The sequence below is a fragment of the Toxotes jaculatrix genome, chromosome 22 (assembly GCF_017976425.1).
Source record: "Toxotes jaculatrix isolate fToxJac2 chromosome 22, fToxJac2.pri, whole genome shotgun sequence".
Classification (NCBI taxonomy): domain Eukaryota; kingdom Metazoa; phylum Chordata; class Actinopteri; family Toxotidae; genus Toxotes; species Toxotes jaculatrix.
Genome location: NC_054415.1, coordinates 4,169,142 through 4,186,235, shown reverse-complemented (window position 1 = coordinate 4,186,235; position 17,094 = coordinate 4,169,142). Strand labels below are relative to the sequence as shown.

The 17,094-nt window shown below is 41.8% G+C and overlaps 2 protein-coding genes across 3 annotated transcripts in view; one reads left to right on the top strand and one right to left on the bottom strand.

Moving 5' to 3' along the window:
• The first annotated feature begins 2,008 nt into the window (after positions 1-2,008).
• Positions 2,009-3,520, top strand: chrm2a (cholinergic receptor, muscarinic 2a). 2 transcript variants are annotated; one of them, XM_041030345.1, is made up of 2 exons: positions 2,090-2,914; positions 2,954-3,520. In XM_041030345.1, the coding sequence occupies exons 1-2, from the start codon at positions 2,171-2,173 to the stop codon at positions 3,518-3,520; spliced, it is 1,311 nt and encodes a 436-aa protein (XP_040886279.1). In that variant the 5' UTR covers positions 2,090-2,170. The 2 variants fall into 2 exon arrangements, with proteins under 2 accessions (XP_040886278.1, XP_040886279.1); XM_041030344.1 differs by having other exon boundaries at positions 2,009-3,520.
• Positions 3,521-10,401: 6,881 nt separating this feature from the next.
• The window catches only part of ptn (pleiotrophin), a 36,467-nt gene continuing 29,774 nt past the window's right edge, over positions 10,402-17,094 (bottom strand). The window contains exon 5 of the mRNA XM_041030361.1: positions 10,402-11,232. Coding sequence (XP_040886295.1) covers positions 11,177-11,232 — 56 coding nt within the window. The 3' untranslated portion in view covers positions 10,402-11,176. The remainder of the gene's footprint in view (positions 11,233-17,094) is intronic.

Sequence of the window (17,094 nt, the reverse complement as noted above, 5' to 3'; positions counted from 1 at the left end):
TTTTTGAATATAAAATGGTGGACTTAAACATTTTATGCGGATTAGGCCAGCTTAGCTCCATGCCTAATGCAATGATTGGGGATTTCTGGCACAGCAGATAAGTGAATGTTCACTAGTTACTCAGCAACTGTGCTCAACTGTTTAAGACCTTAAGCTGAAATGGCAAAGAGTTGGACAAGACGGCTCCAGCTGCAGTAGTGTGTCGCCCGTAACGCTTCGTTAACTTTGGCCATATTGTGTTACATTAGTTTCACACTGGTCATTGACCATCTGATGAAGTCAAACAACCTCTTGGGATCGTCAAGCTCAAGTGAATATAAATAATCATCGCACAGACTGTGATAATGACGATTGTCTAAATGTCGTCTAAGTTACATAAATTGAAAAAACTGAAGCAAAACAAAGAAAAAGCAGAATACTTTTGGAATATAACCTAACTATAATGAGTCTACACGTCTCCCAGCTGAAAAACAGCTGAACCCTATCTTGCATGATTAAACTCCAGATGATGCCTAAATAATAATAAATGTATGTGGTTTTTCTGGTGTTTTTCAGTCACATTTCCCAGGACTTCAGTTAACTGCAATCTCAAGAAAGGTATTGGACAGCATATTGATTTTTGTTTGAAGTAACAAGAATAAGTCAGAGTAAGAATGATCCTTTCAGAAAGCCTTTAAATTACAGGTTGAATAAAAAACAAAAAAAGTAGCTTGAGGAAAAGGCTGGAGCAGTGCTCCAGCCTGATGATATTTATGTCAAGCTGAGAAGTGATAAGCTACCAAGTGTGCCATAAAATCTGAACTACGGCACCCGAAACGGCTGCAAGAGTTGTGGCCCAGCTGAAGACGCAGAGCAGACAAACCATATTACTCCTAATATCAAAGGCCTATGAAGAACAGGACTGAGAAGTGTATAAATCAAAGCCAGGGCTACAACACAGGCAAATATTTAAGGTTAAAAATGAGAACTAGTGGGTCACTTGGGGATCAAAAGAATTTTTTAGTGCCGTATGAGGAGAATTTTTAAGTGCAAGTTGGAAATGGACCTTTGAAGATAAAATGTCAGCTCCAATTTTGTCAATAATTCCTTTTTAAGTTTTTATTGAGCTCTTCGTAATACAGAGTGTGGTAGAAGGAAGGTTGGTCTCAAAATGCCCATCAGCTTCAAATACAGGGGTTTGGAAACACATGCAGAAGACAGAAGGAATAAAAAGGCAGAAATGCAAGCCACAAGTTAGTCTTTAGACTCTATGTGGTCAAAAACGTTTCCATCAAAGTGGATAGGCAGACAAAAGCTTAGGGAAAAAAAGCACAGCTTTGAGCACTCTGCATGAAAAAAAAAAAAAAATACCAAGTTGAATAGTGGAGATGCACATGCTTTGAAATGACAGCAAAGGTATTTTTCATACATCACACAGATTTGTTCCCGAGGAAATTTGCTGCCTGTGCCTGCTTCTACTTTGTTATCTTTGTGGGTCTGGTGTAACGCGTTTAACTGGGTTCAGCTCCAACAAGCTAGAGGCCTTATTGAGGAATCAAAGGGACCTGACATAACCCTGGACCTGCCAATTCTCCCTCACACTTTTTGCACACATTTGCATTTTGCACATTTTTTGCATCATTATCACTTGCTTGTGTGTTTATTAATACTTTTATTGTACTTTTTTAGTTATTTACTTCTTCTTTCGTAACTACATGTTATGCAGTTGTAACAAAGCAATTTCACTGCAGGGATCAATAAAGTTTTAGATTCTGTTCTCACCGGGGGTTGAAAGTTCTTTCTGAGTTGAGAAAAGAGGTGAAGAAGTCTAGAATGAGTTCAACATAATAGCATCAAATAGCTTCACTTTATCTGTGACTCTATTATGTATGCCATTCAAAAGTCTTCAAATGACTAAAAGGCTGATGCTGACACAGTCATCTTTTGCACCTCATCACAAATCATCTCTTCTCTTTTGTTCTCTTTTGTAGGTTCGGTCTGAGTAGGAGGTGGCAACAAAAGACCAAATGCCATGGATGTATTCAATTTCACCTACTGGAATGCCTCTGAAGGCAATGACACAGAAGCAGTGGAAGAGAGTGAAAGCGCCTACAAGACTGTGGAGGTGGTGTTCATCGTGTTGGTGGCCGGTTCCCTCAGTTTGGTTACAGTTATTGGAAATATCCTGGTCATGCTTTCCATCAAAGTTAATAGGAACTTACAGACTGTCAACAACTATTTTTTATTCAGCCTCGCATGTGCTGACCTTATTATCGGACTGTGCTCCATGAACTTGTACACAGTCTACATAGTAATAGGCTACTGGCCCCTGGGGCCGGTGGTGTGCGATCTGTGGTTAGCCTTGGACTATGTCGTCAGCAATGCATCTGTCATGAATCTTCTCATCATAAGCTTTGACAGATATTTCTGTGTCACCAAGCCCCTCAGCTACCCTGTCAAAAGGACCACCAAGATGGCAGGCATGATGATTGCTGCAGCCTGGGTCCTGTCTTTCATCCTCTGGGCGCCCGCCATTCTCTTCTGGCAGTTCATTGTTGGTGGGCGGACAGTACCTGAGAAGGAGTGCTACATCCAGTTCTTCTCTAATGCTGCTGTCACTTTTGGCACCGCCATTGCCGCCTTTTACCTGCCTGTCATCATCATGATTCAGCTCTACTGGCAGATTTCCAGAGCAAGCAAGAGCCGCGTGAAGAAGGATAACCGCAAGCCATCAGGGGCCAACCCAGAGCCCCTGTCACCTGGCCAGAGGAGGAACAACACACCAAAACCCAACAACAACAATGTACCAGGGGAGGACGCAGGGCGGTCCCAGAGCCAGAATGCTGATGATGGGGCCAACCAGCACGATGGAAAACTGCAAAACGGTAAAGGACCTTCCTCAACCACTGCTGAGGGAGAAACCGAAGCTGATGATGTGACTAGGGACAACTGCGCTACCGGAGAAGAGAAGGAGAGCTCCAATGACTCCACATCTGGCAGTGTGGCTGCATCCAATCAGAAGGATGAGGAGGCAATGCCATCCACAGCCAACTCCAGCGTTGAGACAAGTCAGCCACCCCCACGTCAGCGAGCCAAGGCGGGGCGTTCCAAGCTGACCTGCATCAAGATCAAGACTAAGTCACCCAAGGGTGACTGCTACACGCCGTCCAACGCCACCGTTGAGATCGTACCAGCCTCGGAGCGGCAGAATCACGTGGCACGAAAAATTGTGAAGATGACTAAACAACCTCCCAACAAGAAGAAGAAAGCAGCGCCATCACGGGAGAAAAAAGTGACCCGCACCATAATGGCCATCCTGGTAGCTTTCGTGGCCACCTGGACTCCTTATAACGTGATGGTGCTCATTAACACCTTCTGCTCCAGCTGCATCCCCAACACAGTGTGGACTATTGGCTACTGGCTATGCTACATCAACAGCACCATCAACCCGGCCTGCTACGCTCTGTGCAATGTCACATTTAAAAAGACATTCAAACACCTTCTCCTCTGCCAATATAAAAATATTAGGTCAGCCAGATAAATATGGGCCGCCTGGGATTAAGAGCTGAAGTATGAGTTGTGTATGTGTGTGTGTGTGTGGGGGGGGAGTGGTAGGGGGGAGTATATGTGTGTGCTTGTTTGTGAGCATGATAAAGACTGCAAGAGTATATTTTAAATGACTTTCCGTCATTTTATCATTAGTTTTCCAGTTTCTCTCTCAATAACCAGTTGTAGCACTCTACACAAATTCAACTGATGCCAGTTGCATTGAGATGTGTTGTGCAGAAACAGCGTAGATTAGGAGGGTTGTGAAAAATTCCGTGTTATTCTGAGTTTTTAGCTCAATAACAAAAAAAAATGAGGGCGTGTAAAGCAGAGAGCACTTGGAAGTGACACTGAGCTGATGAAAAATGGAAAACGGATAAAGAGCTGAGGAAGATCTACGCTGTACAAAAACAAGAAAACTTCAAAATGGGAAAATAGGGCTGACTGAATTTACAAACCTCAGACGTTTGAAGTTCAGTGAAGATACTTGTAGATAACTGTACATATCAGTGTATACTCTATTTGTGTGTGCGCATGTGGGAGTGTGCAGGTTCAGAGTGTGTGTGTGTGTGTGTGTGTGTGTGTGTGTGTGTGTGTGTGTGTGTGTGTGTGTGTGTGTGTGTGTGTGTGTGTGTGTGTGTGTGTGTGTGCGCGTGTGTACACCCATGTGTGCCCCACGGCCTGCCTTCTTTCTGTCCGCCTCCCATCATCATCATGACACTTCCAACCAGCAGCATGTAGAAAAAAAGTGGGGCAGCTTGTGTAGATTGCCTCTGACATGGTCACATCAGGACCAAAAGCTTTCCCATCCACCAACGAGCCCCTGTAGGAATGAGTTGCCATCAATTCATAATCAAGATATGAATATGTTAAAGCAGCACTTGGTGGGACCAACTGGTTGCCAGGAATGATTTCAAACTTAAAGGCTTTTGCCAAATTACATAAAAATAAAACAAAACATTTTCTCACTGCTGGTGGTGTTTAATCATGCAGATGATTAGCTTGCTATTATTTGGCCAGGTTCTAAAATATCTGTCTCCAAATTTCTGCCTCTACCTCAAAAAGACTGAGGTGAATGCAGTTTTTTTTTTTTTTTTTTTTTGTGCTCACAGCAATGAGAAATGACGTGTAAAAAATTCAGTAGCAATGTCCTGGTTACATAAACCTCGCTGAGAACATTAATCGGAAATGCAATCTAATGAAGAGCAAGTCCCTTTCGAACAGCTGACAGTGAGAAAATGTGTTTTGTTTTTTTTGACCACACGTGGTCATAAGTTTGAATTTCACATGCATGTTGATCGATATTGTGCCCCAAGTTAGAAATATTTATCCATACGGTGGAGATATACTCCAAAGACTGACGCCACTCATGTCTATAAATATGAAGTCAGGGCCAGGAGACAGCTAGCAGAGGGAGACAGCTCGCCTGGCTCTGTCGAAAAAATCCACCTACAGGCGCCTGAATCTCACAAATTAACATGTCTCCTTTTGTTTAATCTGTGAAAAACTGAAGTGTTAAAGCAACAAGCTGTGGTTTTACTATTTTTTTTTTTTTTTTTTCAGCTTGGAGCAGAGATTTCCTGAAGTCTTGTTGTCACCATAAGGAAGTCGCTTCACCCAGCAAATAGAAACAGTCCCTCACATATAACCCACAAGAAACCACAGCTTGTTTTCACATTTTGGATTTTGTACAGATTAAAATTTCACGAAGGAAGGAAAAACTCACTGAATACAACCTGTCATGCATCATTACAGAGAATAAGCAAAATGTTGTGAGAACAACACATACCAAACAACAACAACAGTTATGACTAAATTACAAAAAAAAAAAAAAACAAAAAAAAAAAACAACTGTGGCATGTGATTGTTCAGTGGCACCCTTTGATTCACCACATCTCCTCAGCTTCTGCGACTGCTGACAGGATGTCTGATGTTTATTTTATTGTGGCTATTCAGATATTTATGTTTGCTGTCAACTTGTTCAGCACTGTGAGGAACCCTCCTACTCAGTGAGTGAAACAGGTGATGGGAGCTCAGAGCTGTGTCTCGTTACTGTCTGTGGGAAGGCACTGTGTGGCTGCCTTTTTTTTTTTTTTTTTTTGGTGTGTGTGGATGAGTACGAGACGTCATTTAATCCTGATGATCGGTGGACTGATGTCTCAGCGTGTACTGTACTGTACTGATGATAAGTGAGAAGACGAGGGTGTGTGTGCGCGGGTGTTCTTGTGTGTAGGGATACATGCTGACGTGTGTTTGTTTGTGCGCTCCAAGAGTGGAGTTTACTTCTGATCACAGGTTTCTGCCTCGTGATTTAAATAAGGGCTACCTTTGCGTCTTTACATGTGTTCGTAAACGTTTTTTTTTTTTTTTTTTCTCCAAAATGAACCTGTGAGATAATTAATTCTACGAAAATGATCGTGTTCTTAGATTAAAAGTAATAAATAGTTGCGCTTACTGTAATGAGGAAAAAAAAGAAATGAGAAAAAAATTAATTTACTGTAAGATATGTTCTGTGTATTCATGCACGTCATCCATCATTTCACACTATTAGACAATTTTCAGTCACATTAATGTATGCTCACCCGTTGGAGTGATGAATATGCAGGAGCATTTGCCATCAGGAGGTTGCCGCAGTGGCTGGTAGGGGGCCTTTGCGAAAAATTACGCCTGCACCGAACAGCTCCTCAAGGCTGTCTCCTTAAAGAGAGATCTGGGACAGATCCTATAATGAAAACTCACCACGAGGCTGATCAGATTACGGGACGATGTGGAACACCTACATTTGAGATTAAAGATTGCCCATTACACGCTCAGCTCGTTGCTTGCATGCTACGTGCCCATGCCCCACTTTGTGCTCCAATCAGTCCTGATCCTGTTATAGTCTGTATCTCACATATGAGTTCATGAAATGTAAATATCACATGTACAGTCATTAACTTGATCTATAATTAATTCTCTTTTCTCAAAGTGTCACGTCAACATGAGCAAACAGCTCAACAACAAGCCTTTGATTTTGATTCAGATATTCTTAAATTCGAATTGGTCCAATGAAATAAATCACAGCACCTTTTTTTTTTTTCCAGCTGAGACTCGCCCACTTCAAACCCGTAAGCAGACCACAGAGAAAAAAACCAAAGCCTCTCACGAACTTTCTCACGTGAAACAACCAAAACCGTTTTAACTTTGGCAGAAAATGTTCATGTGGGACCTCATTACTCACAGTCAGTAGCTGAGTGAGAACAAAAGTTTCGAGGGCTTTTTACAGAAAGCCTGCGCGACAAAACTGGGAGCATGGACTTTCAAACAGCACAGTTTAGTTGCATTATGGGAGGCGTTTTGGAGTATGACCAATTCAAGGAAAACAACACCAGCCAAGCTGTCGTGCCTGGTAGTGCTTGTGTTCTTTCCACCACTGGTCTGCATACATGGATGGTCCGTTTTATCTGTCTAAGCAGTTCCAGCAGGAACGAAGGCATCTATCCAAGTTCAGCGTCCAACTATCCGTCATGGTGATAAGTGGAGCCATGTCTGTCTGACATCTGTCACACATCTCAGTAGTGGGTAAAGAGCCTTCCAGAATATCTTATTAATCTTTGCTAAGCTGTCGTTTGAGTGATACCAGCAGGAGAGTAAGTGGCTCCCAGCTCACGCGGTGGTCCAGGGGTCCCAGTTTGAGCAGCTGCTCGGGTGTTTGATGGAAGGTGATGGCAGTTTATCACCTCCTGGAATGGGAAAAGGGCGAGATGCATCTAAAAAACAAAAGTGCTCACTGCGGTTATCTCCACGGCATGCACTCTCAACATCAGGAGCAAAGTTCCTGTAAACCGTTTCGCTCCATCCCGCTCTTGCTGCCAAGCTGTTGAACAGATGAGAACAAAACGCCGCTCATGTATCAAGTGTTCCTTTTGTGCTGGAAACATGGGAAGTGGGTGATATGAGAGAATGCGGGCTCATGATAGAACGAGAGAGCGTCGTTCGGTGACAGTGAAAGAGAGCGGCTGTCGTGCATGCAAGGGAGAAAGCCAGCTGATAACCCCCAAGGTGTACACTTTGTATATATGAAACAGATAAGCTTGCCTTTGTAGTCATGGTTACTGGAGGGGTTGAGAGAGGGGGTGAGAAGGGGGAGGATGGAGGGGTAGAGAGGGGGGGGTGGGGGTCTGTCAGTGACAAAATCCAAAGCTAGAGGATCACGCAGCATGTGGACCATGTTTGGAGAAGTCACAGCCGTTCAGGGCAGGTCAGCCAAGGGTTCTGCTGCAGGAATTTGAGCGTCCCAGACGAAACCTGCCACCTGGTGTAAACACAGCGTGATACGGCGCTGTTTACCGTCCCTCCAGCACTTTTATTGCATCACATTCTCATATTGTGCAAACCGTTTCCGCAGTTTCTCGCTTTTATTTCATACAATCATAACCTTCACGTTTTACAAGTCAGTTCAAATGCATGTGTCCTCATGTACAGGACATACATTCTGATGTTCATCCGTCTGATATGACCACAACAAACTTTGTCTAATCAACAGATCATAATGTGCCGTCAGAGCTAGCTGGGCTCCTCTTCATACGGCTTATGTCAAAGGGCTACGCTCCTTTTATGGAGCACATACGACACGTAACGTTTATCAGAGATGACTTCGAATTCAAGGTTTCTCTGGCTTCGCTCTTGGGGCCGTTGCTGAGAATAATCTCAACAATCTTGTGCAGCCATGCAGAAGTGAACACAGCAGCAGTTTGTACATGCTGTGAGAATTTTATTGGAGACGGAAAGCATATATCGCCAGATTGTACAGAGCAATTTGCAGTGCCTTACCCAGAGTGACATAAACAAATTGCTCTTCTATCCTAAAATCCCCGTTGTATCTTAAGTGTGTCTGAGCTGAAAGTTGTAGACGGTGCTGCGGTGTGTTATTCAGCCTTCCTAAATTATCTTGGTTTTTTTTTTTTTTTTTTTTTGGTTCAAGATATTGTGTTTCTTAGCTCTGAGCTCCCATTACTGTAATTTCCATCTTAACAGCCACCGCCTGATTGCAGAGGCATTGAAAGTTTGGACTGAACAATCTAAAATCATCATCTCAATGCCTTTGAAATAACTGATCAAAACCTGCACAGTGTACAGTCGCAGCAGTGACATATTCCAGCACTATCCTGCAGGCGCAGCAGGCTGTTTGGGCTGATTTTCCATCAAACATGTGCGTGTTCATATTTGTCGTATGGGAAGCTGTTCTGTGCAAACCCTGTGTGCCTGTCATTATATCAAGATCAGTGCTGTGAGTGTGAGTGCGTGTGCGTGTACGTGCGTGGTGTTTTATTTTTTTTCTCCAAGCGGCATCCTCAGCATGAAGACATCAGATTGGACAAAATATCATGGCATACATCAGGGAAGATGCACACAGTGTGATTCTCTGTCATCCCTCCTTCCTCTTTAAACTGTCTTTGAACAGGGACAGGCTTTCAAAGACTCACTTGGACACGCCTGTGCATAGATATGAAGACATTATATTGTACATTTTCTATCACATTTTATAAATCTGTTTCTTTTATCATTGTACAAAGTACAAATGTAGAATTGCAAATTAGACTATGATCAGTGTACAGCCAGAGAGTTTCTTTTTTTCTGCTTTAAAGATTTAAAATGTTTAAAATCTATAAAGATATGAATATTATGGAGTAGGAGAGTGTTTCAGAGAGAATATAATTATAAAAGTAGAAGGTAGAAGTATATGTGCGTTTCTGGGGGATAGTTTCAGCGCTGAGTGCTGAGAAATGGATTCCTGCCTCGCAAAACGAGCAACTGGATCCAAACTCTTAAACTTGGAGCAGAGTTTCAGGGGGAATTCAAGAGTGGCTTTTGCAGCCAGAGAGGGGGAAAAAAAAGAAGAGCAAACCGACAAACCTGGGAGGAGGACGGAACCTAAAACTGGTTTCAGTGTGACCAGGAAACCCGGGGGCAAGGGATACATTTTGATTTCACCTGTAAGATTTACGAGGCTTCACGCTCACCTTGGGAAGACGCTGGTCACATGCCTCTATGTTACCGGACACACTTTATAACTTTTGCAATTTTAACATCCTGGGGGAGAGATTTTTTTTTTCTTCTCTCTTTTTTTTTTTTTTTTTTTTTTTGAGCAACCAACGTGTTGAGGGATGAGTTCTTTGACCCGATCTGAACTTTAAAGGGTCTCGATAAACATGTGGATTTAAAACAAAATCAGCAAACAAAAAAAAACACAAAAAAAAAGGAAAAATCAGTAGCCTGCTGCAAGTGTTAAATGTACATACAAGTGTCATTTTTCATTTGCTTATGTATGTAGATGTTCATTGTGTATTCACTCACTGTGGCTTGTGGCTTCTCTTGCAATAGGAAAAATAAATTTAACAGTCTATTGTTTGCATTGTATATATCTATATGATAATACATTATATGTAATTCGGATGCGGTACATTTGAAATGTACATACACGTGTTTAATAGCTACTATCTGAATGTTTCCCCCCCAAAGAATCCCTCATTTATTCTCCTTCCCCCTCCCCCACTATGATAATTCCTGTACAGTAACAATGGTATTGATTTCCTTTTTAATGCATTCTTGATTGATTATTTGTTCTGGACAATGAATCAGAGTGTTACTGTCACTGGCCACCTATGACGCTGTAAGATGAACTGCATTAAGTGGTTACATTGTGCCATATTCTCTCAGAATGAAATTCAAATAAAAATATATGAAATGTGTTTGAAATTTTGAAGTTATAGTTGTTGTTTTTTTTTATTTGAAGATGCACAAGGTGAAGGAGAAGCACGTTGGGGATCTTTTCTACCTTTTATTTTTTTTTTTACATTTTATATTCGTGTTTATTTTTGGAAATGTAACAGGAAACAAAGGGGATGTTAAGTCCAACTGAGGACTACAATAGTGAGGACTTTAATTTTTACAGCCAGGAGCTAGAGAGTAAAAATCAGTGGGTATAAATTGAGGTACAACAGAGCAGCAGGAGGAAAACAAACTAAAAACAGTAACACTTTGCACACACGTAGAGTAGCTATTTCATGCAGCCTCCAGAAAGAACCGGCTTATGTTTTGTTTGTTCTCATTGGAAATAAAAGAAAAATATTATACCACAGAGTGACAGGAGGGAAAGAGCTACGGTGAACTTGAGCCACTAGAAAAATTGCAAATGCACAACTTTTGTTTTGTTTTTTTTTTCCTTTTTGCTCAATTAAGTGAAGATGTTTAGAGCTTCACTTTTAGCAAACTGCTTCATTAAGTCTGGGCATGGACCAAAGAGTTTTCCAAATTAGAGTTAGGCTATGCAACTGTAAAACAAATCCTATCCAATTTGTTCTTGAGAAAATAATCCTAGAAATAACATCATTAGGTCAGAACACTAGTAAACAAATCTCTCCATATTCATTATTCGTCCCTACCACTGAGTATTATATCTCCTATGGCAACATACAAGTTGAATCTTATCAGGTACTAGAAAGAAGAAAAAGTAAAACGTCACTAAAAGTCATATTTCCACTGGTTTTGTCAAAGCTCTATTGGCTCCTACTGTCAACCTACAGGACATATAAAGAGGAACCGTGTTGAAATAGGGCAGTGGACATTTTTCCACCCTCTTCTTCCTTCCTCCCTGGGACAAACAACCTCATCAGTCCATTTGGGCGCGCTCTCGCTTCTTGCCTTCCTTCTTTTGCTTCTTTGCATCTGCAAGAGCAGAAAAGACAAAGTGTTACAATCCACAGATTTTACTTTGACAGTGTCTCTGCTAGAGGTGGCGTCTTTGAAGATAAACAAATGCCACTGTCTCGCTTCAGATTCTAATAATCAACAGTATTAGTTGTTTTTTTTTTTTTTTTTTTTTCTGCCACAGTGCAGGTTTAGTGCTGTGACACTGAGAGCAGCCCGTGGTCACGCTCTCTGCTGGGCATTGATTCGGTGGCCTGGTGTACGCTCCACGAAAAACTGCTTTATCAGGTGGATTGGTACCTGGCAGCCATGACAGAGGCCACAGTCTTCGGATTTCCTTCCTGCGTTGCAGCCTCTCCGCTCCGGTGAACAGGAAGAGAGCACAACCTGCAGTGGTTTGGCTAGCTAGCCTCTGGCTAGCTGTGTGTTGGATTGTCAGTCTGCTGGGACGTTTGTGTGTATTTGCTTGTCTGGATGCATGCGTCTCTCATGTGCACCTACATGTGCACAGATGGATTACACACCTCAGTTGACATTTTTTTGAAAAAAATCTTTAGTGGTGAAATGAGAACTAGCCCAGTTTTCCACGACATTTTATTATTGTGTAACAAGCTGATTATTCAAAATATATTACCAATAAAAGAAATCACATATGTTGCATAGTCATCCATTGCATAGATCCAGGTCATAAATCAGCTTCAGCGAATGATTTGCAGTTTTTGCATTTCTCAGTGAAATGTGTTTGTGTTTGGTAGATGCTTGGCACCGCTAATCTCTAACTGTAAGCACTGTTTCCTAGCAAGCTTTTCAGCTTATGACATGTTGAACAGAGATGTCAGCCTGGCTAATCCACACCCTTTTGTTTAGAGCATGAACGTGATCCAAAGCAAACTCCTACTGTTTAGGTTCACAGCTAAACCTGCTTCATACAAAATGGCAGATGTATACTTTCATATACTGTCAGAGGTCAGACTAGAAGTAGGGGTCAAATGAAATTAGCAGATTTTATTAAAATGTCTGGAAAAAATCTAATAAAAGGACTAATGTATGGGGGGAAAAAGAACCACCCTGGTGTATTTTTAAAGAGATATGGTGTGATAATATATGAAAAGACTGTCAATAAATCTAATCTTAAATCCTGAATTAATTTTTGTATGAATGGATTATCTTGAAAGGACACCTCCACAGCTCACAAATCCTCTAATGACATGCTGGCAAGCAGTTGTGAACGGCGACAAGGTGCGCTTAGTCAATGAGATTTCTATTGAGTTTCAACCTTTTAACATTCCGAATGTGCACAATGAGGAAATCTTCTTAGAAATCTCTTCTTCTCACCTCGGTTGCAAACTTCCATGGGCATTAAGATTTTGACATGCAAAGCACTCTCACCCATGCAAATGTGGAAATTGCTCTTCCATCCTATTTGTCTGCTTGTTTTCATTTGTTTAAATGTTTTCCTCCTTTTTTTCTCTTTCTTTTTCTTCTTTCTCCCCTTGTAGTTTTTTTTCTCAATATATTCTGCTCCCTGGGGAGAGAGATGGAGGAAAGGGATTCACTCTATCTGCTTCATGTATGAGATGGGGGGCTCTCAAACCAGCCTGGAGTACTTTTCTGCTGCATTTGCACGTTACACTGACACTGCTCACTCCTCTTTGCCTCTGACACACACTTGTAATCAGACTGTTGCTGCCTTCTCTGGCTCAAATCTGCCCTGAGCTGAAACTCTGTGGTTGAGTTAAGAGCAGAATCTGACTGTTTTTTTTTTTTCAGTGGTGCAACATGACTAAGTATAAGTATATATAATTTTAACTTTATGCTACTTTATACTTCTGCTTCACAACATTTCAGTGTGAAATTATTCACTTGTACTCTGAATAAATCTGAATTTATGATACCAATTGTTACTTTGCAGACTAAGACTTTAAATTGAGCACATTAAATCACATAATAAAAATGGTGCACAGCTACTGATTAAACTCCACAACAGTTCGTAAAGAAAATTAAATCAGCACAATGAGTGTTTTTATCTTTTAGATTTTTGTACTTTAATGTAAGTAAAGGCCGCTGCATTTATTTTGCAATTTATTTTCCCTGCACTGTACCTTAAGATGCAAAGGCCTCATAGTTTCTGAAGTTATGGTTCTCTGCCTTTGTAAGGCAGAAATAGCCAGTGTAATAATAATACGGAGTGTGGCTGTGCCTGTGTTTGATTTAAATCAGGGCACCATCTGTCTGTCCGGCAAGAATGACGGAAACAAATTCGCTCCAGACAAATTCGAAGATGCCAGATTTATCCGAACAAAGCCTTTTGTTTAACCCGAAATCAACTCTGGCATCCAAACACTCCCTCGTGCGCGACTCGCTCCTGTTCCGCTGAAAGAGAAGGCGGGGACCTTGAGGTTTCTACAGGCATTCATAATGTTTCATTTCTGTCAGTCTTTGTTCTCTCTTTTGCTCCACGGGGTCTGTGTTTCACCTGGGCTAGACAGCATAGACAAGCAACTCTGAATCTCAGATCGCTCCCAAGGCGCCTCTTAGCATTGTCTTCTCCAGAATCTGCAAATGACAGATGCTACCTCCATCACAGCAACCTGCTGCAGTCAGAGGAAACCTGTCTCCCAAACCCAAGGTGGCTGTTCAGAATTGCAGATTTGGCCAGGCAGATCTCTGCTCCCAGCCCGGGGTTAGATAGCCCCTTCTCTCTCCGTCTCAGTCACTCCGTAGCCAAACATGTCTGTGTTTTTTTTTTCATACACCGCCTGATCCTACTGCTGTAGACTGTATCTCTGCCATCCCCTGAAACACACAGAAAAGCATACACAATTCCCCTTCCCGTACACAGCTCATTGTGCGCAGCGCTCCCTCTTTCTTTTTCACTGCTAACCCCTCTGCATCCCAGGGCTTATCTTCCAACCCGCAGACATGGGAAATCACACCTCGCTCAGATAGCGGGTCTCTCTTCCCAACTGCCTCCCTTCATCTCAGCCACTGTCATCCTCGCTCTGCTTCTCTATTGCCCTCAGCTCTCACACTTTTTAGGCTGTCACTCGGCATTCACACGTCTTGGCCTTCATTAGAATTGATGCGCACAGGTATGCAGCACTGCGCACTCGGCTGTAAACCAAACACCTTATTCACTTGCACGCTGTATGGGAATTTTCATTTACATTTTTTACCATGAAATGTTCGTGATCCACATCGATATTGTGCACACGCACCTGCATAATGAAACCGAGGAATTAAATACGAAAAGAAGAAAGGTACCAGGAAAAGCAAAAGCAAAAAAGAAAGATGGAAGTGTGAAGACATGCAGGTTGAGTAAATCGGCCGTAGGTGTGAATGTGAGCGTGATGGACACTGATAGACTGGAGACCTGTCTACAGAGTACTCTCACCCATTGTATTGTGGGATAGGTTCCATCCCCCAAAGCTCTGAACAGCATAAATCACTGTGGAAAATGGATGGATGGATGGATGGATATTACACCAGTCCTCCAAATTTAACAGCAAAACTCGTTTGTAATTGCCCTTTGCTCCCAGTGAACGACTGATGATCCCTGAACGTGTCATTATTGGACATTGGCTGAAACAACTGATGTCCCACGTTACATCAGATATTATTTGTCACACAAAATGAAAGGACACTTAGGATTCTTAAAACCACCCACACGTCTATAGACCTTTCAACTATAAATCCATAGACATCTCCATATATTTAAACAGTGGCATCCTGTACCACGTATTTGCTGAAGACGGGAGAATCACAGATGGCAAGTACAGTACAGCTCCTCAACAAACTTCCTGTCACAATCCATTAATGATGTGCTACCGAGGGAGAAATTTAACAGACTCCTCCTTTGAAAGTAAAATGGAGTTTGGCATAAAATCTTAAGGCAAACAGCAGAGCAGACAGGAGTGTTACAGCCGCAGCTGCAAACTGCAGTGAAATACTGTCAAGTGTTTACATTGTCTTATCATTATAATTTGGGGCTTCATCTGGCTGCGGTTGTTTGATGAAGTGACAGTAAGGTTAAGCAAACGCCATGTGCAAACCTCGTGTGCACACATGTCATCTGCTGAGCGTGATAAGGGTGCAGTTTATGACCATTGGCAGCATTTCTGCACTCATTATAATCCTGTTTGCACAATGGGACATTCGCAGTGGGTCTATTACATCCTTGTTTACAAAATTAACAAAGGGCACCGACTCACTTGCAATGAATTGAGTGCTTTCTCCTCACCCGTTTTACACCAGTCTCTCCAAGCAGACGGTAATATATTCCACATGCATCCACAGGTTATTTAATATTCTCCTGTTAGTTCAAATCTTGTGTCAACTCAGGTTTTCTGATAACTACCCTTTTCCCGGGGAATGTGGGGAGAAGGAGCAAAAAAGCCTCCTGACTTCAGTGTCTTTGACATGACTGGAGAAAGGTAAAAGCATGTAATTACAGCTGAATAGTGAGTTAACCTATTCACCCCTGCTTTAACACTGTCACTCACTGCTCCAGCTTAGCACTTACGTGGGTGGATTTCCATCCTGCTGATGGTGGGTTGAATTTGAATGTGCATTTCCTGAGATTAAATCATTTGCAAGGGTTTGTTGGATTTAGCAAAGATGCAATCAGTCTGAGATGTACCAGGAGACAAGATACATTCCTACTGAACTGATACAGTGATTATCACAAAGAAGATAAAAGTTTGCTCTCTTACACACCTTGATTCACACACTGATGCTAACTTGTCCTAATTAAAATGAAATTCAGAGTCTGTTATTTCTGTTTCAGTTTTGACCCTTGTTAAAAAAAAAAAAAAACGAGCATCCAAAACAGCACACGACACACGAGCTTGTCAGGAGGAAGATCAGCAGCTCAGCTTGAGAAACTCATCCGGTAAACATCCCTTCAGCTAAAAATTAATTTAACAAACCAACTAATCTAGCTTTCCCAGGAACTGTTTACAATCCGATGGAAGTACTGGAACAATTCACCCCTTAAATCATCAGTTTGTTTCTGCACAGGTCATGATTTGATCTTAACCAATATAATGTCATGTGACAGTAAATATAAACATTTCCAGCTTTCAGGCTAGGCCTAAATCTGGTTAGCTCACATTACCAAGTCCGTGCACGACTCTTAACTTTTTTCCATTGGATTGTAAAATACTTGGGCTTCTCTTGGGTGAATTTGATTTCATTAAAAATGTATTGAGTGTACTCAGCGTTCAGTTCAGGACGGTGCGCTTGATTCTTTTAATAAATCTTATTGTGCCAAACTGTTCGGCAGAAAAAGCTCACTTCCTGTGGCCAGACAAAGGACTGAGTCTGAGTACTTATTTTGCAGCAGTGTGGGTCAGTAACACAATAGTAATTACATTACTACTGTTTTTTTTTCAGTCAGTACAGGGATTACAAATTCTATGATTAACTTACGGTACATTACAGAGACGGGCTGATAAATAGTATCCTGGCACAGGAACGTGTGTGGAGGTGAATAACCTCTACAGAAAGGAGTGTGACTCCCAGTAACTCCAAAGCTGACTGATGTACAGGTTGTGTGTTTCTAGCTGGCCTGCTGATGTTAGCCACAGGTAAGCCTACACTGAGGAATCACATGGCTGTGTGCTGTTAAACTCCAATATATATATATATATATGGCTGCTGCTAGTTACACCATGTCTCATTTTCTGTTTCTGTATGTGTTAAATACAGAAGTGCCAGTATCTGTTTAAAATTCATTCAAGTTTTGCTTTTTTGCCTCTTATCAGTACAATGTATTAATCTATGGTTTGGGTGCAGAGAACCTCATGCCATGTTTTTAAAGACACGGTGATTCATCAGTAAGACTCCAGTCCACCAGGCTGTTGGTGACAGGCTCAACGC

Coding starts and splice junctions, on each gene's coding strand:
- chrm2a (XM_041030344.1), top strand. CDS start 2,012: ATGGATGTATTCAATTTCACCTACTGGAATGCCTCTGAAGGCAATGAC.